The sequence below is a fragment of the Silurus aristotelis genome, assembly GCF_946808225.1.
Source record: "Silurus aristotelis genome assembly, chromosome: 22".
NCBI classification, from domain to species: Eukaryota; Metazoa; Chordata; class Actinopteri; order Siluriformes; family Siluridae; genus Silurus; species Silurus aristotelis.
The window spans coordinates 2,671,697-2,697,834 of record NC_139595.1 but is presented as its reverse complement, the minus strand read 5'-3'; the positions used below and the strand labels follow the sequence as shown (position 1 = coordinate 2,697,834).

The 26,138-nt window shown below is 42.2% G+C and overlaps 1 protein-coding gene across 11 annotated transcripts in view; it reads right to left on the bottom strand.

Annotated features, from left to right (window-relative positions):
- Positions 1-403: 403 nt before the first annotated feature.
- mib1 (MIB E3 ubiquitin protein ligase 1) overlaps positions 404-26,138 on the bottom strand; it is a gene marked incomplete at its 5' end in the record, with an annotated part of 48,398 nt that continues 22,663 nt past the window's right edge. The window contains 11 exons of one of the 11 annotated variants that reach the window (XM_083525016.1): positions 404-1,010; positions 1,256-3,865; positions 4,931-5,031; positions 5,382-5,453; positions 7,208-7,327; positions 8,152-8,230; positions 9,236-9,425; positions 9,753-9,934; positions 13,824-13,982; positions 14,600-14,686; positions 16,686-16,818. In XM_083525016.1, the coding sequence (XP_083381142.1) occupies positions 3,725-3,865; positions 4,931-5,031; positions 5,382-5,453; positions 7,208-7,327; positions 8,152-8,230; positions 9,236-9,425; positions 9,753-9,934; positions 13,824-13,982; positions 14,600-14,686; positions 16,686-16,818 (1,264 nt within the window). In that variant the 3' untranslated portion in view covers positions 404-1,010; positions 1,256-3,724. Of the gene's footprint in view, positions 1,036-1,255; positions 3,866-4,538; positions 4,800-4,930; positions 5,032-5,381; positions 5,454-7,207; positions 7,328-8,151; positions 8,231-9,235; positions 9,426-9,752; positions 9,935-13,823; positions 13,983-14,599; positions 14,687-16,685; positions 16,819-26,138 lie in introns of those variants that run through there. The other 10 variants (XM_083525022.1, XM_083525020.1, XM_083525019.1 and 7 more) reach the window with 10 other exon arrangements.

Here is a 26,138-nt window from a genome sequence, read left to right as displayed (position 1 = left end):
CAAAGAAAGAAGTGCAGAAGGAGAAACCTCAGGACGGTCAGAGCAACTCCGATTTATTTGTGTAAGGTTGAAAGAGAAAATCCTTTGAGATAAAGGAGTGGAGAGATAGAAGGAACGTTTCCTAGATTGTAGTACTACAGGACAACACATGAATCAAGCTATTTTCCTCCATGTCGCCTTTTCTCCACGATGGATAAATATTTTATCCTGCTCAGGGTCATGGTGGATCCTAAGACCTCTACGCCTGAGCCGGGAAAACATCCTGGTTGAGATACACACGTATTCCCACGTACACACGTATTCCAACGATAAAGTTTTTTGGATAGAAACCCACAAAAACCACGAACACGCCGAATTAATCGCTTAATTATACGAATTAATGAATTCACCAAACATCCCCACAAGGATTTTATTAAATCTTTAATCTGAAATGCGTTTCTTTTAAAAGCTCTTTATTTTGCAATACAGAATGAACCCCCCCCCCCCTCCCCCCCTGACAATCAACATACTGCATACATCAAACTTTTTAAAACCTGGATAAACTTTATGTACTGAAAATAAGGTACAAAATAGACCTTTGAAGTAACCATAACAATACCGTACTACCGTTAAAGTACATTAGTGCCTCTAAGCCTCGGACGGTAGGTAACGTTCCTTTTACTGAAAATGATATACAAAATATTAAAAAGGCAAAAGTATGAAGGTACTTTCTTCCCCTCTACCACCCCAAACACCCCCCCCCCCTTTCCTCCTCCTCCAATGAAAACGAACAAACAGACCAACAAACGATACAGAAAGAAAGTGTTGCACTGGTAATCTATAGTCATGTTTCATTAAATGGCTCCAATAAATTAGAAAACGGGTTTCATGTGGTTAAAACACTGTCCGGATAGAATCGAGGTTCGACTCAGGATCGTGACATGAGCTTCAGCATCCTGAACTTCAGTCAGGAAAAAAAGCCTTAAAACAAACAAACAAAAAAACCCCAGCTTAACTACTTTTCATACTTGCTAACTTTATATATATAAAAACTTTCTTTTCGGCTTCTCCCGTTAGGGGTCGCCACAGCGGATCCTCCGCACGTTTGATTTGGCACATGTTTTACGCTGGATGCCCTTCCTAACGCAACCCTCCCCAATTTATCCGGGCTTGGGACCGGCACTAAGAGTGGCTGGGGATGGTTCCCTGACCGGGAATCGAACCCGGGTCGCAGCGGTGGGAGCGCTGCATCTTAACCACTAGACCACCAGGGGACCTAACTTTATATATATAAAAACAAACAAACAAAAAAAAAACAACAGATACACTTCTCTTACTGGTTTTATATTAGATTGAATGTTAGAGTTGGTCTATGAAGGATGAGCTCTACATCAAAGCACCTTCACCCTAGAACATGTCCAATTGTGTTGTGGTTTTGCAGCAGTAACTAGCGCTGGATTCCTTTCGTCCGTTTGGATTGCTACGATCTGTGGCGTTGAAAATTCGACCTCGTGTTCTTAAGACTGTGGAATAACAATAATACTATAATGTGTGTGTGTGCATACTGCAGTAAAGCTGGTCTGTGTGTGTGTGTGCTGGGGGAGGTACATCATTACACACAGTGGTGGATGAAGGTGATGCTACTTATACTGTACACATACTCAAGAGGCTAGTTTTCCTCTTTTTTAAAACGTCGTGAATGTGGAGAAAGATATCGGAAAAAAATGGCAGCAACAAAGACGAGTGTTTAGTGTTTTCTCGGCTTCACTCGCTCACGTTGGCCTTGAACGCGTGTGCGGAAGCTGAAGGAAAGCGGCATTGGGCTGATCTCAGAGAGCGCTGTGGGAAAGGATGTGCCGATTCCACAGCGAGCACTGAAAGGACACGAATATTGGGACACCTGATTTTTTCCAGCCGCGTGTTTCATCCACAAACGGTTAGTATTGTGAAGGACGTCTTTGGATGCAGAAGCATGACTTTTTCCATTCACTTGAACTTGAAGACCCAAAACCTGTTCCAGCATGACAATCCCCCTGTGCACAAAGCCAGCTCCATGAAGATACGCTTTATTACATGGGATGAAAGTGTGTGGAAGATCTTCTACTATAGAGCTCCGAAATCCCACGAAACATCTTCCCAGAAGAATGGAAGTTCTTATAAGAGCAAATGGGAACTAAATGTGGATTGGGATGTTCAAAAAGTACATACCATCTTACAGTCAGGTGTCCACACAGTTTTGTACATATTGTGTACATTGTAAGCAAGAAAGGATACGTCTTCATTTTTCTGTGAAGCTCTGGTGAAAAAGCTTCAGAGTCATAAATGCTGCAATCAGCATTTTAATATCAAATCTCAGATGATGTAGAGGAGATTTACTAGGTATCTGATTATACTGAGAATAAGCTTATGTACATCGAGCCAAGGGTCAGGCCGATATATCGATACTGCGATTAATGATCATGCGATACTCTTTAACGAGATACCACTTACATGGTGATTTATTTATTTATTTTATATATATATAATTACAAATGAAATAGTTTCTGAACAAATGCAGTTAATTTGATGTAATTTTTTTTTGTACTTGTTCTACTGGTTGTGCAGGCAGTTTGGTAGCCGTATCATGATACACATAGTGTTTTGTAGAAATGTCAAGTACAGAGAGAGAGAGAGAGAGAGAGAAGTGTTTCAAAAACATATCAGTGGTATTGTAGCATAGCTCAGATCGGGAGCATCTCTTTTCAAAGATATAAAAGTTATTTAAAAAAAATAATGAAACCAAACTTTCTCACAATAAATCATGATCGACATTTGACGCCAAATTAGTTTTAGTTTAAAACTAGCTTAGTTTAAAATTAGTTTTTGAGGCCCAGATTGGACTTTTGAGGACTTCAGTTCTCACGTTTATATTGGAGGTCTTGATTTTTGCAGTATTTTCATTTAATTCGTTTATTCTTATAAAACCTTCCGCTGATGGACGTGACATCAGGACGTCGTCTTGTTTTTTTTTTTGTTATATTATTCAAAAATCATGAACCAACCCACGCCACATTAACTGTAATTCTTGTTCTGCTGTTCTTCGTGAGACGTTGGTGCTGTCCTGTTCTCGCGATCTCTGGTAGTTAATAAGAACAACCCGGGTTTCCCCGAGACGCGTGAAGGGACACAGAGGAAACCTTTTCAGACGATTAACTCGCACTGCCCATATAATTAATGAGGAAGTGAGTAGCCCCGCCCACCCGGTCAGAACAGGTATTTTGGTTATTTTGGTATTTTGTGGTGTTGTCCGAATCGGCACATCCTTTTTCAAGCTTTTTAGATACTAAAAAAAGTAGTAGAAGTTAGAAAGCACACGAAGCGGAAAGCGTAAGCTTCGGCTCAGCAGTCCGAGGCCAAACGTGCTGCATAGGTAAAGACTTGTAGTGTTCCGAGCTCAGAAATCTGGTAGAGTATTAACCCACTATTAGAAGCACATACACTCTAAGAAGCAACTTTACATTTTTGGAACAGTAAAAAAAAAAAAAAAAGAAAGAAAAAAAAAAAGAAAATGGAAGAAAGCAGAGCAAAAGACATAACTGTGACCTCATCCACCATGCACTCAGTGTATGTTTGTAGTGGACCAAAGACAATAAACCATGATGCAGTCCAGAAGGTTGCTTTAAGACGATAAACAAAAAGATAAAGATTAACACTGATGGAGCCGCTGCTGCCGTGAAAAGCGTGGACGAGTCGAAGGCTTGGAACTCTAGTACAGGAGGATCCGTCTCTCGATGGCCTTCCGGCAGATGGGGCACTCGCTCATGCGGTCGCCGCACAGCTGGCACGTGCCATGGCCGCACATGAAGATCATGTTCTTTAGACGATCCAGACACACTGGGCACATTGTCTAGAGCAAAAAGATAACAAAACAAAAGAAACAATGGTTTAGGGTTTGTTTCCACAAAACCGCCAAACAATTAGCAATAATGGCTAATAATGGAAGTAGAGCAAGGGTTAAGGGCCTCGCTTAAGGGCCCAACAATGGCAGCTTGGCAATACTCGAGTTTGAAACTCCAACCATCTGATCAGTAAGCCACAGCCTTAACCTACTATACAGTAAAGATAATAAATATAATACGTTACTGTACTGAAGTAGCTTCTCTACTTAACTGAAGTGTTTCCATTTGGGGAGATTTTTACTGTAACTTCACTCCATATCAAAGTCAAATATCGTCCTTTATACTCTACATTTTGCGGAATCAGTCGTTTCTTTTTATTTACGAGGATAAAAACATAACCGGGCAAACACGCAGCGAGTCGCCAATCAGGGTCGAGCGCACGCTCTGTTTTAAACTCGTTTTGATTGGCGCTTGGTGGCATCTACTGATCACCAACATACAGTTCAGCATCAGTTCAACAGAACATTTTAAGAGGGATAAATGATGAAGAAACTCCAGACTTGAACAGCACCCGTGGCCTTAGTTGTTTTTTTTTTTTAAGAAGTTGAAAAGACGGTTTTGGGCTCATGGTAATAATAATAGAAATCAGTGTTTGAGTCATTAATATCATTCTATTAATAGATCAGTGTGCTGAGAGTCACATTCGAGTCTTTACACATCAACTGAGTTGATTAAGTAAAGAGTCTTGTGACTAAAAATGATAATAGGAACATTATACTGGAGTCATATTTTACCGAGTGCGTCTCTACTGTACCTCAACTACCTGGTTTGTGTAGTTTGTTCGCCGCTGTTGGCCACAGGTTCCAAGCAAAGCTCAACAATGAGCATCCTAGACATCTCCTACACACTGAAGTCATTTCTGCGCCTCATGTCCAAGCAGAACTTAACAAAACCACATTATAGACAAGTATTTCAAATTCTGCTCGTCAATCATCTCCTAAGACTTACACAGCTCACCGATTCCAATCGAACCATATTTCATACAGCTTTCCCGCACCTGCATCGAACCCTACCTGCTCTTTGATGTCTTGGAGCTGCTGCTGGAGCTTCTGCACGTCTGCGTTGACGTTAGTGTTGTCCTTGTCCCTCTGCAAGGCCGGGATGTTTCCGCTGGCTGCAATGCAAAGACAGGCGCGTGTTCAGAACCCGCTGTCGTATCACCACCACCCGCTGGTAACAGACGCCCCGTCTGCTGATAGGCGGGGGACTGCTGAACCAGTGGGCTTGATGAACCTTGACCAAAGTGAGATTTTCTTTGATTCGCTTCGGTTTCTAAACTCAAATTATGAGGTCATGGCGAAGGCTTCGGTTAGACTTTTTCATTTTTAAAAACACAGTCTAGAAAAGATTTTAGTTCAGTTGCCAGGAGCTGGAGCCCCACGATGGCTCCGGAGACTCCCGCATGAGAGAGCAGGTTTGGAAAACAGAGAATTGAAGGAAGGGGGGGAGGAATGGAATACTTACACCAACTTAGTGCCAGATTGTTGGGCTGAAGAAGATCCTGCGACCCCCCTGCCACTGAGTTAGAGCCCCCTGCTGAGAAGCAACCAATCACAGGGTTACGTAATGATGCATGGAGCTCCGCAAATGCGCTCAGGGCTGAACCTAGCCTGCCCTACGGCACAGCGTCATGAGCTGTTCAAGAGGACGAGTGAAAGGAAAGAGCAGTCTGTTACGATTGAGATTAAGAAAAGGCCTGGATATTTCACCACTAGGGGATGGGGGGGGGGGGGGGGTCGCCTGTGTTTTGTTTAATGGTCATCGTGATGAAGCGGGAACAAATCTAGCACTCCAGGCTCAAATCTGTGACCTTGAGTAACCGCCCCCCCCCGTTCCCACCCGGTGCTATTTTTTTCCAGGCGGTCGTGTTGTTCGTCATGTCCACTTTCGGCCTGACGGGTCCCTTTGGACGTGGATGCTGAATTTCTGTGTGTGTGTGTGTGTGTGTGTGTGTGTGTGTGGTGCTTGGAGATTGTGAGGTCAGACAACATTTTGTGGGACGCTAAAGTAAAAGTGGGCTCTTGACAAACAGAATGCAGATAATGAGGGTTGTGGGGTCTGAGTGAGGGGGAGGGGGGGTGAGAAGAGTTACGAGCTGCATTCTTTCTGTTGACTGAACTGTGTGTGTGTGTGTGTGTGTGTGTGTGTGTGTGTGTGTGTGTGTGAGAGAGAGAGACTATTCGACGTCAGCTTGGAAGGATCTGTCGGACCTCAACGCGTCGCTACAAAGAAAACAGATCCCTCGGCAAAAAAAACAAATACCATATAAGTGAACTTACACGAGTGTCCCTTTGAACTCAAAATAAGCCAACAGGGTTTAAAAAAAAAAACCAACAGACAGAGGCCTATGAGCACTGGGATCGTGATGAATGAAGGTGAAGAATACTGTATGACCAAAAACACAATAAACTCATGGAAAAAAACAAAAACAAACACAGGACTGAAAATCTTCAGGGGAGGAAAAAAATAATAGTTTGCAAAATCAGCGAAGACACAGGAACTACTTTGTGACCAAGTTAAAGGAAAAGTCCACCTTTTCAAACACACTGAAATCCGTGTGATGCGTTTTTTAATGATTCTGGGTCTAATCGCGAAATCGGCGACGCAAACGGAATGCAACAAAACTACGCAGTTACTCGAGCAGACGACATGCGCCATTACTTTGACAACGAAATTAGTTTGAAAGCTACGATTTAGGGGTGTAACGGTGCAGGTATTCGTACCGAACCACAGTACAGGGCTTTCGGTTCAGCACACGTGTACCGAACGCAATCCTGTTTACGTGTGGAACATAAGGAAGGTATTAAGTGGCGTAAAAATAAAAAGATTTTGTTTTGCGCAAGTGAATTTTTTTTTTATTTATTGTAAACTGCTGATGCTCACAAATGTTATTTATAGTAAACTTGATAAATTAACGTGATAAAAAGTGAGAAGCAATTTTATGTTTTCCATTTCTTCCCCCTAAACGTACCAAAATTAAAGCGAACAGTGACTTTAAAAACCGAGGTAACCGTGAATTTTGTGTACTCTTGCACCCCTAGTGGACAAAGCTGACCGATGCATCCGTCTCTTTTACACTGAACACCGACAAGCGGCTCGGGTGGATTTTTCCTTTAAGACATTATAAAGTGGAACATCACAGAAGCCTATAAGACCAAATACCAAACATATTAGAAAAAACATGAACAAGAGCAATAAAGAAAAACAGAAGCAACAAGCCAAGTCAAAACACTGAGTATGAATACAATATGGAAAAAAGAAAAAAAGGGAGCTGGTGGAAGTTCACTCACTAAGGTCCTCATCATCAGTGGCATCCTCCATACCTTTCCCTCCGCAGCACAGGACGAAGGGAGTGCGCCGCTCCACCACTGCCCGACACTGTACACACTTCTTCATCAGGCTGGCACAGTCTACACACACACACACACACACACACACACACACACACACACACACACACACACACACACACACACACACAAATAAAGAGGTTAAAACCCCATTTACGTTATCAAACAATCTTTCCAGAAAGATTTTAAAATGGAAACAGTACTCAACATTATTAAAAAAACTACTGAATCATGAAAAATGTGCTAAATTAAAAATAAATATGGATTTTGTTATTCAATATATATAATTATATAATTAATAAATATAAAATAGCGCTCCCCGTGCAGCACGCAGTCTCTTTATATAAAAAAACAAAAAGCATGTGGCATCAGTGGTTCGCCTATAGAGGCCGCTCTCGTAATGACAGTGGATTTTCTCAGCTGCTTCAGCAACTGACGCAACCCGGAAAAACTATCGGGATTGATTTTTTGCAGATAGACAATAGTTCTAGCAATCAACTGTCGGTGCAGATTAATTGGCAAAACCGATGAATCAGTCGACCTTTAATCCTATACAATTGTGAGCAGTTTGGGGAAGAAGTATACGGCTGAAAAAGTTAAGTGTCCCAATAATTTTGTCCATATAGTGTAGTGTGCACTGACTGAGTTCCCCCACTGATAGATGTGTGTTTATACCCCTATATAGTGAGGGATGTCATGCACGAAATAAAAAGGGTCTGTGGATGATGGGATTGCTTCCGGATCGATCTGGATTACTGCGGATGTATCCACAGACTGATGAAGTAAGAAGAGACACAGAGCTACACGTCTGTAGTATCGTTTTACGTGACGCTTTCACACCTACACGGACGTCTGAAAAAGGAAAATTGGAGCATCGGACTTACTCTCACAAGCGCACATGTGACCACAGGGCTGGAAGAGCACGGCTGCTTTCTTGTCTGAGCAAACAACACACTCTTCTATCTGTGGATCAGAGCAGAAAAGAGGTTCAGGGTATTTGAACTATGAGACCCAAAACCTGTTCCAGCATGACAATGTTCCTGTGCACAAAAACAGCTCCAATAAGATATGCTTTACATTATAGAGCACAAACCCTAGTGAACACCTCAGGGATCAATCAGAAGACTGCACCCCAGGCCTCCTCACCTCACCCACTTCACTAACACTCTTGTCGCTAAATGAACACAAAACTCCACAAGAATCTGGTGGAACATTTTCCCAGAACTGTGGAGATCACTAGAAGATAAATGGGGAGTAAACGTGGAATGGGACGTGCGCACGCTCGGGTGTCCACAAACTTTTGCTCACACACTGTATTAAATTTGGAAATAACTGGTGAAATTATTGCTTTTAACCCAATTTAAACCGACCAGTGAATTCTGGATTCTGATTGGTCAGAAAGTGGTAATTATACGGTAGTTTATAAAAAAATGTTTTAATGCAGGTTGTTATTATTATTATTAGCATTTGTGATTAACATATAAAAAAAAAAAATGCCTGCTTGGTTACACTATATTGAAAAAAATTTTTCAATTTATTTTTTAAATTTATTCTTTGTATATTTAATTAAAGTAAGTTGTATAAAACAAATGAAGGCGATGCACTTTTTAAAAATTATATTAATTAAAATTTGCACAAATCAGATTGAATGAAATAACTGAGTTATAATAAATAAAAAAGAAAGAAAGAAAAAAAAAAAGAAAAGCAAAGTGCGAACTTAATATAAGGATTTCTTTTGCTGTTTTTTCCCCCACAAAGAAGCTACAACTTTAAAAGATACAACCACAATATTTTAAGTGATAACAGGATCTAGAGTCATAGCTGTAACTAGAAACGAATAAAAAGTACATTCAACTTTTTTTTTAGCTTTTTTTTGTGTGAAATTTTTTGAAATTTTGCTTCGGTACATCTGGCACATTAGAAGACAGACAGAATAAATTTCCCATCAATGCTGCACTGAGTCGGTACCTTGGTCCTGGACTGGACCTGCTCTTTACAGATCAGACACTTCTTGACGCGAGGAGAACACAGCGAGCAGGTGGCGATGTGGCCGCAAGGCCCGAACAGGGTGTCGCGCTTCATATCCGAGCACACCATGCACTCCTCCAGGGTCTCGTTGTTGCTGTTCAGAGACGGGCTGCGGGAGCCCACCTGTCCGCTGAGAGACGGCAGGAGAGGAGGAAAGACGTTGGGAGAGAAGTGATGAAGGGAAGAAAGTAGGAAAAATAAATAAACAAACACACCAGCAGGGCAGAAAAAGGGAAACGTTAAACAAAAGATGAATGGGGTGAAAGGAAAACATGACGGGCCGTGAAGATGGATGAGAGCAAGAAGGCGCCGAGATCGGACGGGGCAGGAAGAGAAGAAAGACGGAGAAAAAAAAAAAAGTAGATCAGACAAGTGAAACTGTAAATTGTGTGATTTAAAATGTTTATTCTCCCATAAATGTTTTGTTTACAGGTTTATAGTAAATCAAAGCGGGTACCTGGTTTTCTCCTTGTGGCACTTGGCCAGGGCTTTGCACAGGCTCGGGTCGGGGCACAGGTCCAGCGGAGACTGGCCCTTCTTGTTGCGGATGGTGAGGTCGGCACCGTTGGCTGCCAGGAAGCAGGCGATGGAGGCGGCGCTCTTCTTCTCCGCTCCTTGAGTCCCCAGTCCCATAATCAGCTACAGAGAACCGGGACACAGTGAAACACGGGATTAACCCAAAACTCACATCTACATAGAGAACAGCAGTCACGTGTGAAGTGTAAATCCAGATTATGATCAGTTATCGATCTAGAAACGAAAAAAATCTCCAGAAATCCAGAGTCTGTGGAATATACTGATGCCACATACGTCCTGGGAAAATGCCAGAAATGTGCGGGTTTTATATAAATATATACATGTGGCAGCTTGGTGGTGCTGAACTTGAGACCTTCTGATCCAGAGTCTAATGACTTAAACACTAAGATACATGATGATCATATAGAACCATTTGTTCAGTCAGGAACCTTTTAGTTGAAGCTGAAACCATTTAAGTTCAGCCAGGTACTACAAGCTGAAGAATTAAAAACTGAGCTAAGGAACCTTTTAGCTCAGTCATGAACCGTTTGTTTAGTCAGGAACCATTGCAAATCAGTGGAAAACCATTCAGTTCAAGCAGGAACCATTTAGTTGGGATCCACTGAAGTTCAGCCAGGTTCCATTTATTGAAGAACCTTTTTAGCTCAGTCAGGATCCTTTTGTTTAGTGAGGAACCACTGCAATTCAGTTGAGAACTATTTGGTTTGGTCAGGAACCATTTAGTTCATTCAGGAACTTTCCTAATTGGTCCAAAATGTGCTCAGAAAACTGAAGGAAATTCAGGAGGCAACATTAACCCCGATTCCTGCAGGTTCCTGTAAAGGTTCCTGCACTGGGAAACAAAAGCATAAACAAGGTTTTATTACAAAGTAAAAATATATTTTTACAGGCTGCATATAAAAGCAACAGCAGACGAGTTACACAAAATCGCCTGCTTCTGAGCTGCTGTTCCTGAAATGACCACAGAGTAACCAGAGCAGACGCTCCACCTGGTCTGGAGGAGTTTAATGTGTTTATCTGAGATGTTCTGCTCCACGCTGCCGGAGTGAAGACTGCTGTATCAGAATCTGCCCTGCTGGAGGGTCTGAGGGCAGAGGGAAATCAGGAAGCGCTGCTGGTATCTGTGCAGGTCAGAGGTCAGGTGCTGCGTGATGGAAAGAGAGACAGTAGGTCTTGGGGATCTGGACAGCGAGAGGTGTTAATGAGGATGAGAGATGGTGGTTGGACAGCAGGTCAAATAGATATGTGAAGGAAAAAAAGACCTTTAACGAGATGATGCACTCGGTCTTACAGCCTAAAGTCCACTTTCAGTCCAGCATTAAAAAGATGGTAAAAATATCGGTCATAAATTTTAAGGATAATAAGCAATTTTAAAGCGCATATTCAGATTCCGAGGATGAACTATTTGTTCCTTGCATCAGGATTTCCTTCATTTACCTCAATGAGCCACAGCTTTCCTTTCCCTCTTGCCATTTTTTCACTGTCCACAAGAGGGCGCTTCTTTAAAAATCTTTCATCTAACTCAACTTCAGTTAAGAATTTCAGCGATTCCTCTCATCAGAACAAGTCAACTTTTTCTAATCCCAAAACAACACCCCGACATATCGACTGTGTTTTTTCTTTGGAGTAGACAACGTGAAGAGCACACAGTGATGGTCAAAACTAATCACAGGAAAAGAGACGCTGGAACATAGTGCAAGCGACGTTACGACTTCAATCCAGAGACGTTATGTGCAATTGTGAAAAAACAAAAAGTCTGGTTGTTCCAATACTTTTGTCCACACACTATTAACTGATCGGCTACAAACCACAAATAGTTTAAGAACTAAACTAAACGCGTCTCACATAAAACAGCTTTTTTAATAACTCGAACTCAACAGTTCCATTAAATCCGTGTTTGATGGGAATAAAGTCGGATTTGTGGAGGATGTAATAAGCCGTGTTGCGTAACGACGAGTGAGGATTCGGAGAAATTCGTATCCGAAGGCGCAGTTGCATAAATGTTGAAAATTGTTGCATCATTTATAATAAAATTACAGCAAGAAATAAATAATGCAGTAAACCCTGTTTATAGAGCTTTATAATGACGAGAGAAATGAGGGAGAGAGTCGCTGAGAGGTGTGGGTTTGTTACATCGTCCGCTCGCTGGTGTGATTTATTTCCTCACGCTCACATTCATCATCCTACTGTCCAAACATCTCCAAGCTCTTTTAGCAAATGTGCAGAAACTCTACGTCGGGGGCAGGGGGTCTCAGCTGCTGTTTGGGTTAAAAAGTGCCTCTAGGAACCATTTAGTTTAGTCAGGAACCGTGTGGTTCAGTCAGGAACTGTTTGGTTTAGTCAGGAACCCAAACCATTTGGTCCAGTCAGGAAAAAGAACCATTTAGTTCATTCAGGATTTTAATGGTTCAGCTAAAAATAGTTTATTGAAGTCAGGAACCATTTAGTTCAGTCAGGAACCAGAACCCGTTCTTAGCCAAGAATAGTTGACTGCAGTCAGGAACCATTTAGTTCAGTCAGGAACCAGAAAAATTTTGTTCAGTCAAGAATAGTTTATTTTAGTCAGAAAAGAGTAAAAAAAAAATTTCAACTAGGAATCGAAAAGCCTTGATTTGGTCATAAACCGGAACCATCTGGTTTAGTCAAGAGATGTTCAGTTCAGTCAGAAACTGGAACCGTTTGGTTCGGTCAGAAACTGGAACCGTTTGGTTCGGTCAGAAACTGGAACCGTTTGGTTCGGTCAGAAACTGGAACCGTTTGGTGCAGCCAAGAGCTTTTAGTTTGCTCAGAATTAATTTATTTAGGAGACAGAAGCCATTTGGTTCAGTCAGGAACCCTATAATAGTAAATGTCTGGAATGTTTTTGCGGGACTTTCTGCGTAGGTGGTCAATCTGGGCGTCATAATTAGCGATTCATAAGAAGGTAAGTGGGATTCGCACGCCCCCCCCCCAAACGGATCTTAATGGGCTGCGAACGAGCAACTCATTTAGCAGCCGTTCTGCTATTTTAACTTCGCTACAGCTGCCATTCAATCAGGGGTCAACCACTTAGGTCAACGGATAGGCAGGACCGTCAGTGAGAGTTTAAAAAAAAAAAAAAAAGAAATAAGGGAAGGGAAAGAGAACGCCGTCGTTCCAATGACTCTGGATCGTTTCCCCTGATTGTGTCGCGGCTCACCGCTTCTTACATCTGCTCTGATGGAGCCGCTGGGCCGAGAAATTCAATTTTCCCCATTGCGCTGCTGGATTGTACAAGCGAACGTGCTGTAGATTTCAATTAGGCCTAAAAAACGTCCTCCTCCTGATCTCTGCAGCGCCCTCTACCGCTTTCCGGCAGTATGACGAGGCTCCGTGTGTGAGCGCAGAAGGACGAAGAGAAGCTCAGATGATTACTTATTATTACCATTTATGGAAGGAGTCTCGAGTGTCAGCGGAACCAACATTTACAATGCAAAGTGGTGGTAAAGCGTATCCAGATTAGCAGCCTTAATCTGCTTTATGTTTTATTTTTTGACGAAACGTTTCTTATTCAGGAGAAAATTTAAACAGCGAACGTAACAAACGTAACACTATTCAGACAAAAGCTTGTGGACGCCTGATCATGAGATTCGAACGTGCTTTTTAACATTCCACATTTAGTCTTCATTGAGTGTTAAAGGCGAGGTATTGATGTAGGTGAGGAGGCCTGGACAGAGCTCTATAGCAGGAGATCTTCCACACACTTTCAACCCATGTGAAGCAGAACTTAATGGAGCCGGCGGCTTTGTACACAGGAACATCATCATGCTGGAACAGGTTTGGATCTCCTAGTTTAAGTAAAGGGAACATTTCATACTCCGGCATTAAAATATCCACATAGTGGTGGAAAAGTCAGGTGTCCAAAAACTTGTCCATACAGTGTAGATTTACCTCAATAATAATAAAAAAGCTTTTTGAGCTTCTTCTTCATGTGCGCGTTTATTAAACCCGATAAAGATGCTTAGGTGTGTACCGTGTTCTTGGAAGGCTCCCAGGGCTCCACCTTGCTGACGTCCTGCATGTCCTGGAGCTGCCGGAGCTGGGACAGGGTGTGATGGCGTAGGGCCTCGTGCAGCGGCGTGTCCCCGTCCTTGTCCTGAACGTCCAGCTTGGCCTCGGCTCTCACCAGCAGCTGCAGAGTTACAGAAGACAAAATACTCATGGAAAAAAATAGTGCATCACTGACGTAGATCTGAATAGGAAATAATTCTCAATTCAGATCAATCTAAAATCCATAAAATAAATAAATAAATAAAACGCCATCTCACCAACACTCCATTGGTAAATGTACCAATAAATGGCCAAAAAACTTTTGATTTTGAAGGGATACAAATTCATAATCGAGGAGTTGCTGTGGTATGATGTAACATAAGCATCATGACGCTCTGTTACTAAAAATTATTAATTTAAATGAAACAAAAAAACAAAAAAAAAAATAAAAACGCACGTGTGTGTTTGGTGTATTTAGTTTGCATTATCGTTAACTAAATACACCAAACACACACGTGTATCCAGGCGCAATCCTGCTTCACGGCCACAAGATGGCACTCAAACGACCTTCGAATTCCCCATTCAGACCAGTCCACTCTGAGTAGCACTCTGGAGTCCTTGAGGCTGAATTAATTGAATCAGAGAGGCTGATTATGCTGCAGGAGGCCGTGCGTGGTGGAGCTCAGAATGAGGAGAAGGAGGAAGAGGAGGGTGGGAATAAGGTGTTGAAGTACAAACGGAAGTGAAACGATCACTCACCCGGACGATCTGCGTGTGTTGGCGCTCCACGGCCAGGTGCAACGCCGTCTGCTGGTTTACGTTCTGTACGTCCAGACTGGCGCTTCCCTGCGAGAGAGACAGAGCGTGTAAATCGCATTTGGCTGAGAGCGTTCTGTCTGGCGCTCCGACATTAAATCGATCGCCATTAGGGAGATCTGCGATGAACCTGCTGATGAAACATGCAGCGCGTTCTGGAATGCTTTAATACGCAGGACTCCACCTTGTACCTTTCGTTTCTAAACTGCTTGATGGCGCATCTGCGCGTCCGCACTCCCGCTGTGCGACGTTCAGAAACGTGAGCTACGTAATTGGTATTCAGATATTCCCTGAATAAACCCACTCGGCAACACACACACACACACACACACACACACACACACACACACACACACACACACACACACACACACACACACACACACACACACACACACACACACACACACACACACACACACACACACACACACACACACACACACACACACACACGCACTGCACTGCTGCAATGCAGCTCCATACTGCGGCTCGGCCGTGCAGGAGGCTCAAGTCGCACTGGTGTCAAACCTCTCGCTTTCTTTTCCTCTTCAGCTAATGGAAAAAGGAGGAAGTGCAAGCAATGCAGCTGGAGTGCGCGCGTGTGTGTGTGTGTGTGCGCGTGTGTGTGTGTGTGTGCAGGCGCTATAGTGGGTCACAGGGAAAACTAGATTAACACTCGTGTGGCATTAGCTCGGGTTACGAGATCCGCGGGTCATGATGAGAAGCAGAACCGAGTGGTGCGATGAGGAACCTGAGAACGCACACCGCGACGAAGTGTGCCGTCTTTCCGGACCGGTATTTGTTTTTCTTGGGTCGATATTTAAAAATCTGATTTTTTTTTTCCTCATAAACTGTAAATCAGTTCATTTCTAAGTCATGATGAAGAACATTACTTTAATTAAACATTCATTGAAGAACACAAGTCTCTCCAATCAGTGCACCTGCAGGTTTTGGTACCAGAGGTACTACCCTCAGTGCTCCAGACAAAAAAAAATAATAATAATTTAACTGATTTGTGGTGAGAGTAGGGAGCAGGTTGAGAAGAGCCTGGAGAGGTGGAGCTACACGCTGGAGAGAAGGTGAAGGAGAGTCAGTAGGAGTAAGACAGAGTACATGTGTGTGAATGAGAGGGAGGGCAGTGGAGGGGTGCGGTTGCAGGGAGAAGAGGTGGAGAAGGTGAAGGAGTTCAGGTACCTGGGGTCAACAGTGTAAAGTAATGGAGAGTGTGTTAGAGAAGTGAAGAAAAGAGTGCAGGCAGGGTGGAGTGGGTGGAGAAGAGTGATAGCAGGAGTGATTTGTGATAGAAGAGTATCTGTGAGAGTGAAAGGGAAAGTTTATAGGACTGTGGTGAGACCTGAGATGTTGTATGGTTTAGAGACAGTGGCATTGAGTAAAAGACAGGAGGTGGAGCTGGAGGTAGCAGAAGATGTTGAGATGTTCGTTGGGAGTGACGACGATGGACAAGATTAGAAACGAGTTTATTAGAGGGACAGCGCTTGTAGGACGTTATGTAATGTAGGAAATATTACTCGTGAACATTCTGGTCGCAGTCTGGACTCCTGTACCTGCAGCATAAACTGCAGCACAATCGGCTGATGATGATTAATTTAAAAAGTGCCAAAAAAAAATCATCATTCATTCGACCTCTATTATAGAACCCCCTCATCACGATATATTGTTTGTTTGGGCCTTGCAAAAGCCCAGGATGCCAAAACTTGTGCTTCACGGTCAAGGAACTACTTTTTGAAGTTAAATTCCACACGTAACAAGAAGTCGGTGTCTGACACGTGCTCTGTGACGCTCTGGTAGAGCAGCGTGAGAAATACGAGGCTCGTGAGGGCTCTTCTCGGAGCCGTCCTGCTATAATTACCGTAAAGTGGATCAATTATCAGCCTCGATTAATGTCGAGCGTTTGTGCGCAGGTGCTTCCAGTATGGATCCGATAATCTTACAGGATTACAGACTCTCCAGGAGGGAGATGAACTGCTACAATAGAGCATGACAGTGTGTGTGTGTGTGTGTGTACCTGATGGACTAGAAGCTCTGCCACCTCTACGTGGTTGTTAAGCGCCGCTAGGTGAAGGGCAGTGTAGCCATCGTCCTTCTTCTCATCCACTATCCAGGGCCGGGGCAGCTTAGATAACAGCACACGCATGGCACTGAGAGAGAGAGAGAAAGAGAGAGAGAGAGAGAGAGAGAGAGAGAGAGAGAGAGAGAGAGAGAGAGAGAGGTTATTATTTGAGTCGTGTTATAGAAGAGGAAGTAAACGCTGGATCAGAGAGAGAAATAAAATGAGATGGTAAAGCAGAATAAACCTCGCGGCACAATCTGAGCTCCTGAACACACACACACACACACACACGTTACGGAGACATCACTGATTTAACGGCTTATTCGAGCAGCTGATAACGGAGGAGGGCTTGTGGTGTGTAGGTCATGTAGAGGGCACGGAGTTCTGGGACGCACTGCAGAGCTCCACGTGAGCCTGAGATCAGTTTTCCTTCACTACCTACTCCATCCAGCCTGCAGGAGCAACACCCTGCACCTGACCCCAGATCAGTACCAGGCTGGTGGTGAGGTGTAAGGAAGCTCAATGGGAACCTGTGCAGAACCTGCAACAGGCTTCAAACATCAAAACGAAAGCTGAAGAGGGGGCAAGAGGCAAACCGGGGCAGAACCCAGAAGGGGAAAAAGGTGGCGCGCGACACCGAATAGAGAATGAGGATATTTACGAGAACATGAAAAAGGAGAACTGAGGAAGACTAGAGGAGATATTGAGAGACTGAAAAGGTTATGTTCATAGTGGAAAGAAAGTTTTAGAGGGGAAATAAAAAAAAAAAAGACAAAAAAAGATGAGAAAGAATAAAAGCAAATCAGACAAAAAGTACAAGAAACAAAGAACAAATGAAAGAGAAACTTTGCTACAGAGAGAGAGAGAGAGAAGTAGAAGAAACAGAGAAAGGGGTGAAAAATGAAAGAAATCTGAAAGAAAGGATAAAGAGAAAGATAATTAAAGAACAAAAGCAATAAAAAAGAACAAAGGAACGAAACAAACAAATGAAAAAGTCAGAGAGAGGAATAGCAGATAAACAAGGAAAGAAGAGAAGAAAAGAAAAAGGTGACAGAAGACAAAAAGAAAATGAAAAGTGTGACAAAGAGAAAAAGATAACGAGAAAAAATGAAAATTAAGAGAGATGAGAGAGAAAAGTTAGAGGAAATACACAGAACAAATAAAGGAGAACTTTTGAGAGAGTGGGAGAAGATAAAGAATAGAGAGACAAAAAAAGTTAGAGAGAAAGAGAGAGGAGAAAAAAATAGGAAGAAGAAAAGAAAGAAGTGACAAAAAAGAAAAATGAAAATGATTAGAGACAGAAGGAGCAAAAGGTAATGAGAAGAAGATAAAAGAGGGACAAAAATAGAGTGAAAGTGAGTGAGAGGAGAATAAGCAAAAAAAAAAAGAAGAAAAAAATTGACAGAAGACAAAGGGAAAAAAATGATGAAAAGAACAGAAAGAGAGAAAGATAATGAGAAAGAATGAGATAAAGGAAAAATGTAATAGAAGGAAAACAAAGAACAAATGGAAGGTGTAAGTTTGAGAGAGAGGGAGAGAGGGAGAGCGAGAGAGAGAAAATGGATAGCATTAAAGGGGTGCTGTGTGGAGAGGAGACTGTATCCTGCATGGAGAGTCTGCAGGCTGCACAGGGTTCACTACAAGACGGTTTTCACCGGATCTCAAAGATCAACGTGTAACCCAGAGCAAGACTTCCAGGAAAGCAAGGAGGAGAAAATAGAGTGATGGAGTAGTGGAGTGGAGGAGGAGATGAAGTGATGGAGTAGAGGAAAATATGAAGTAGAGAAGGATATGGAGGGATGAAGTAGAGGAGGATATGGAGTGATGGAGTAGAGAGAAGGAGATGGAGTGATGGAGTAGAGGAGGAGATGGAGTGATGGAGTAGAAAAGGAGATGGAGTGATGGAGTAGAAGAGGAGATGGAGTGATGGAGTAGAAGAGGAGATGGAGTGATGGAGTAGAAGAGGAGATGGAGTGATGGAGTAAAAGAGGAGATGGAGTAGAGGAGGAGATGGAGTGATGGAGTAGAGGAGGAGATGGAGTGATGGAGTAGAGGAGGAGATGGAGTGATGGAGTAGAGGAGGAGATGGAGTGATGGAGTAGAAGAGGAGATGGAGTGATGGAGTAGAAGAGGAGATGGAGTGATGGAGTAGAGGAGGAGATGGAGTGATGGAGTAGAAAAGGAGATGGAGTGATGGAGTAGAGGAGGAGATGGAGTGATGGAGTAGAAGAGGAGATGGAGTAGAGGAGGAGATGGAGTGATGGAGTAGAAGAGGAGATGGAGTGATGGAGTAGAGGAGGAGATGGAGTGATGGAGTAGAAGAGGAGATGGAGTGATGGAGTAGAGGAGGAGATGGAGTGATGGAGTAGAAAAGGAGATGGAGTGATGGAGTAGAGGAGGAGATGGAGTGATGGAGTAGAGGAGGAGATGGAGTAGAGGAGGAGATGGAGTGATGGAGTAGAGGAGGAGATGGAGTGATGGAGTAGAAGAGGAGATGGAGTGATGGAGTAGAGGAGGAGATGGAGTGATGGAGTAGAAAAGGAGATGGAGTGATGGAGTAGAGGAGGAGATGGAGTGATGGAGTAGAAGAGGAGATGGAGTGATGGAGTAGAGGAGGAGATGGAGTGATGGAGTAAATGTATAAAAAAATGTATAATAAAATCTGCCTGTATGGAGACAATTGCTGGACTCCGGCAGCCTCTGGGGCTACATGATAGATTCATCTAAAACTGGTCTCTTTCTTTCTTTTTGGGAGAGAGAGAGAGAGAGAGAGAGGGAGAGAGAGAGAGAGAGAGAGAGCGAGAGAGGGGGGGGTGTACAAGAGAGTAAGAAAGAAAGAGAGAAAAAGAAAGAGTGGAAGAGAGAGAGAGTGGGAGAAAAAGAGAGGAAGAGAGAAAAAGAGAGAGGGAGAAAGAAAGATAGAGAGTGGAAGAGAGAGAGAAAGTGGAAGATAGTAGGAGAGAGAGGAAGTGGGAGAGTGTGAAAATGGGAGTGGGAGGGAGGGAGAGAGAGAGAGAGAGAGAGAGAGAGAGAGAGAGAGAGAGAGAGAAGAGAGAGAGAGAGAGAGTCAGCAGTAGTATACACACTGGGGCTCTGCAGAGAGAAGCAGCTGCACTGCAGTGTACATGCTGCACACTAAATCCATACTAACACCAACCTCACATAGAGAATCTTTTTTTTTTAATCTGGGTCTGGTTTAACATTCATATCTTGCAGCCTTGAGGGCAGTTCTGCATTGTTCTGCATTGATTCAACAATCAATAGCAAAATTAGAATCCTATCAACGATTAAATTGCTACTGTTTGACAATAAGATTACAACCTGAACAAACCGAATCCTATTGGGTTTATTTTATAAAGCGACTGTATGGTGAAACTTTGTATTCAAGGCTCCTTCATTTGTGTCTTCATAGAAAGGTGGTGGTGAAGTAGGTGATTCTTCTTTCACCTACTTATTGAACTACTTTCCATGTTTCCCAGTCTTGTTCACTGATCGTGCAAACAAACCTGGGTTTGGATTTGTACTTGTATTTAGAGGTCGACTGATTCACTGGGCGAAAATCCATACCGATAGTTTTTCCAGCTCCCGGTCCGCTGTTGTTACGAGAGCAGCCTCTAGAGGCAAATCACATGCATTACACACAAGACTGCGTGCTGCACAGAGAGCGCTATATTATATAAATTTTTTCGAATTTGCTAATTATATAATTATATTTATTAATTAATATATTCATATTTTATATATTTACAGGGATACCCATCCCTCCTTGCCAATCTCACAAACAAACCTGGATTTGCTTTTTTTTTTAAGCCAAAGGCAACATACAATTTTGATGATAAATGGCCAAATTAAAGTATAATTACAATCCTGCGAAAAAGCCATCAGGGTCTGACCCAAACCTTCAGTAGTTCCACTCTGGTAAGTCCACTGGCAATAGTAACCCCACAAAGTTAATTCTAGGGATGTGCACGAGTCTTCGTGTACACAGGGTTTCCTGCTTTGCCAAGACCACATAATAAGGGGTCACTGGGCAAAGATGAAGAAGATAACTTGCAATCCCAGCACTCATTCCTGCTTCTTGGTTGCTGCAGTATTTACACTTATCAGGCATAACATTATGACCACCTGCCTGATATTGTGTTGGTCCCCCTTTTGCCGCTAAAACATTTCTGACCCATTGATCATTAACAGCTTGAACTTCTTCAGCAGTGTGAGCTACAGGACCTCGTCTGTCGGATCAGAACCACACGGACCAGCCTTCGCTCCCCACATGCAACAATGAGCCTCAACCACCCACGACCCTGTCGCCGGTTCACCACTGTTCCTTCCCTGGAGCACTTTTGATAGACACGGACCACTGCAGACCAGGAACAGCCCACAAGAGCTGCAGTTTTGGAGATGCTCTCACCAAGACGTCTAGACGTCACAATTAGGCTATTGCCAAACTCGCTCAAATCCTTACGCTCGCCCATTTTTCCTGCTTCTACCATCAACTTTGAGGACAAAATGTTCACTTGCTGCCGATAAATAAATCTCACTCACTTACAAGTGCCATGATAAAGAGATCCTCAGTGTTTTTTTTACTTCACTGCAGAAGATTTGAATAGGCAACAAAATGTTGAACAAAAATTGGGACCCCCCCAAATAATGGCAAGTTACTTCTTTTGGCAAATAAGGACCATGTTAGGTTACTTTCATTGAGATGTACCTCATCCCCGAGACGTGGAAGGATCTCCTAGGAAGGCAAAGGATGGGTATCCCACCTGATATTTGGCAAATTTGACCAATTAGTGGTCTTGATCACCTGGTCGGGCCAGTGAACGATACTCAGTTAGCACACTGGAGTGACAGAATGGCAAAAATATAAGCAGGCATCAATATTAACATGGCTTTCCGACATTGCTGCATTGCAGCTCTTTTGACCACAGGATAAGCCCTGAAACAGAAACTGCAGAATTTCGAGGAACACGCCACCTTTAAAGCTTTCAGGAAACGATTTGCTTAGCGAAGGAGAATTTTGCTACTGATCGATTCGACTGGGGTCGGGTGGAATGAGGTTAAAGGATTCACTGACTGACAGACATTGAGGCTAAAGAAGCCTTCAACGCAGTGGGGGGAAAAAAAAAAAAAAAAAAAGAGAGAGAAATGCAAGAGGAGCATGATGGAACTGGGTCACCCTGTGAGACGCAAAGGTCTCTTGGGGGTGCACTGGTGGGGTCTGTTGTCTAGAGCAGCAGCGCTTGTTGTATTGCATGAGGCTCAATCCTATTGCTTGCACTCCATCCACGAAGTGGCCAGGGAAAACGTTCCAAGGTGGCCGGGAGGGCAATAATTATAACGAAAGACCAACCGTGTGTCCAGGCATCGGCGGGCAAAAAGAACGTGGCATGTCATAACTGCGTCGAATTAATAATGGCCTTTGCGATGATGTGTGTAGAAGAGAAATACTTGGACATGCTCCTCTCGTCCCCATTAAATGAGGCCTGTTACGAATACCAGAACTTGCACTGTTATTCAAACCATCATAGCAGTTGGTCAAGACATCTGTTTCATCTCAGATATGCATACCTTTTGTTTCAGTACAAAATTAGGCATCGATCTGAGGAAGTGAATTAAGGATGGATCACTTGTTTTTTTTCAACACTGTTCAGATCATTTTGCCAAATGGGGAGAGAAAGAAGAAACGCTGTCCTTTACCATAAAGGAGTTCAAAAGAGTCAGGGTTGCGAAGGCGTTGAAAATTTCAGGTAAATTTCACAAAATTTTAAAAGAGAACTTTCTCCGGGGGGGATTTTTTGGGAAATATTCCAACTTGGAAACTTACCAGGATTTTATGGGAATTTATTAGAAAAGTAGGGAAATTTACAGAAACTTTCATTTACAAACATAAATATAAACATTTTGTTTGGTCATAAGCCGATATGCATGCAAACTAATACAGATTTCTTATTTTTTAAAGACATTTTTGACTGTTAGAATGATTTTGTTGCACAGTAGCTCACACACAGCACGAGGACGTTTTAAACATATGTACGTAATATTTATGTAATTAATATTAATATTTGCCAGGATGAACTTCGAGGGAGTAAATGAAGAATTAAATAAATTAATTTATGAATAAATAAATAATTTAGGGAACACAAGATTTGTCATTTGACTTGATTTGAGATATTTGTTAAAGAACGCTGAATTAACGAACAGTTAAGTAGAACAACTTTAGAAAATTAAATATTTAATGTAAAAAAAATAAAACACATATATACACATCTGTATTACTCAAATTGTGTCTAATAAATGTGAATTATTTAATAAAAGAATTTCCTAAAAACAATAAATTTTATTTAATTGATTTAATTTGTGTCACTTTAATCGATGACCTAATTAAATTCATAAAATAAAAACCAAGCATTTTATTTATGTTCAATAATAATTAAAAAAAATAATAAAAAAAATAAAAACGACAAGCCGAACCGTGAATTGTGTGTAACGTTACACCTCTACGAGATCTACAAGTCAATTTAAAGAAGGTCAGAGATTTTTTTTTTTTACATATAACATTTTCTGTTTCGCTCAAGCGTCTCAATAAACAGCAGCTAGTTGTCCGCTTCCCCCGTAATCATCAGGGTTACGCTGTACACACTTTGATCCGATCGCATTCGCAACGTATCAGAGGTGGTCTGGTGAAGTCCTTTGGAGCTTGGCTTTAGGGTAAACATACATTCGACGTTGGGGGCACGACAACTTGCTTTAACATAATATCCATTTACCATTGCAGCTAGATCTTCTTCCACAAATCGAGTCAACGAGGGACCCCGTGGCACAGTAATATCCATGACCCAATTATATATACATGCAGTTCCTCAAGGCACTCTGGTAAAAAAGCTCCTTCTTTTTCAGACCCTCAGAGAAGGGTTTAAATGTGACTCGACGCTGTCTAACGCATGCATACAAAACCTCACGAACTTATTTTTTTGACGTAATTAAAGTAAAACCTAAAGCTTAAGACTAAAACTAAACCTGAAGGATAAAGCAGGACAGAGAGATAAAATGTGAGTCTTAATGTGATGGAGAATTCACTGCCCTGGACTACAGTTTTCGATCACTGGCTCGCCGACTTCCGCTCGTTCGATGTGGAGGAGTAGAGCGGTCTCTGCTGATATGTAGCGAGGTTCTAAATCTCAGCCTTTAAATCACTTCATTTTAAAACGGTTTACCGGCCGTGAGTGAGTTAAGCCCACCCGAGCAGAGTGTGTATACCAGCCAACATCAAAGACTGAAGGACTTTAGTAGAGGGATAGACAGATTAAACAAAGGATGACTATATTAAACACAATCTATCTAGCTAATCTTGTTCATGCTAGCTAGGTATGTGTCTAAGTTTTCAAAATACAAGCAAGGAGCGAGAACATTAAGGAACGTCCCCACGATAAAGTAGCTAAAGCATGAATCTTTTACATTTTTTCAGTTCGCCAGCAACAAACTGGATTAAAAAAATTATAATTTTGCTAAATTAAAATCAATATGAATAAACATATCAGTCATAAATTATAAATAAGAAATCTAATATAGCACTCTCCGGGCAGTGTGCAGTTTTGTTGTAAAAAACAAACAGCACATGGTGTCACTGATTAGCCTCTAGAGGCCGCTCTCGCAAGTGAACCGAAAGCCGGAAAAACTATCGGTTTTGGATTTCTTTCACTCAACTATCTATGCTGATTATCTGTGGAAAAAAACTTTACCCTCCACAACTCGACAGTTCAGTATAAAGTTTCAGGTTTTTGGAATAGGACTTCGGATAGATTAAGCAGCACGGCCTCAGAACCAAAAAGCATTACAAATAGTTCTTCAACATGACGCATAGTTCTAGTGAGGACAAACAAAGCATGCAAGAAGCATTTTTGGTCTTTCCCCAAGTCTGGCCTGCTGCTTCTCACTCCACTCAACTTGTGTACAGCCGTTTCGCTCAGAATTACAACAGACAAGTAAAATTCATGGCACCAAGCCACGGTCTGACCCAAACCAAGAGGAAACGCAGGCTGGACGACTGGCCACTGGAGACGTTTCGGACCGAAAAGTCCTTTGTCCTAGTCCACGCATCCTTACAGGGAAAAGGTCGGAGCGAATTTCTTCACCGGGGCGAGATTTGGATTTAGATGAAATTTACCAGGGTTTCCACTTTTTCATGAACACCAGGTGCACAGACTTTTCTGTATAATCTGTATATAGGTTAGACTCCATGATGCCCTTAAATTCAAGTGCATTAAAATGCCATCTATATATTTAGAAAGTGTTTGTGATTCCAAAGCTCGGCACCAGAAAAGCATATAAATGTTGCCTGACTGAAACCAGGTTTAACTGTGCGCTACCCGTTAACAGCGTTTACTACGATTATTATATAGTCACCAAAAGTTGTATTTCTTTTTTTTTTTTATTAATTAAAATCAGTACAAGGTGTCAGGATACCTCTGATGAAAGCTTGTTTGAGAGGCTACATTTCAGGAGCCTGACCACAGTAAGTATCAGCTGAGCATAGTGTGTGCTTTATATGTATAATGGTTTGAGAGCAATGAGGAATGTAAGCAAGAGCTCGGAGATCGGCTGCTACAGGCTTTCCTCCTCAACGCAACTCGGGGTGGCCTGCAATAATTCACTTTTATGCCGTGTGCTGCTCAGCAGCTTTAGCCAGCCGATGACAGAAAGCTTTAAAGGGAGAACCAGTGTACCAAGTGACTACACAAGAAGCCTCATCACAAGCGCTCGGGAGTAACAGGGTTTGGAGCCAGTTTGAAAGCGGATGGCTATATACACTTTATATACATATACATATTTATGTATATAAAAATAATTAAATAAAACTTCGTCAGCCCGACGTTTCTATTTAAATTGTTTTACTTGTTGAAACATTGGATTTCTGACCAGTAGGTTGCGAGTTCAAATCCCAGTACCGCCAAAATCGTTGGGACCCTAAACAAGGGTTGAACAAACACCAACTTCTCGGGTGTATAAATGAGATAACTGAAAGCTTCTCTGAATAATGGCGGCTGCCAAATGCCATAAATGTAAATGTTACAAGTAGGTTTGCAAAGGGGTGGAAAAATGTCTGGTAAAATTCCAGAAATTTTTTTTTATAGGGAAATTCATGTGGGGAATTTTGGAAATATAGGAATGAACAGTGTATGTAGGGGGCGTGGCCTCAGTGACCCTGCAGTAAGTCTGCTGTGTGCATGTGATTGATTGAATGTGCAGGTAGAAATTCATTGAATCTTGTTGTTTTAACCAAGATTATGCTGCAAGATAAAATTTTTCCAACAACATTTAATTTCCATGTTATTGACTAATTTTGTAAATTCCCAGTGTATTTACAAGGAAAATTTACAGTTTAAAAAAATCCTGTAATATTGCATCCTG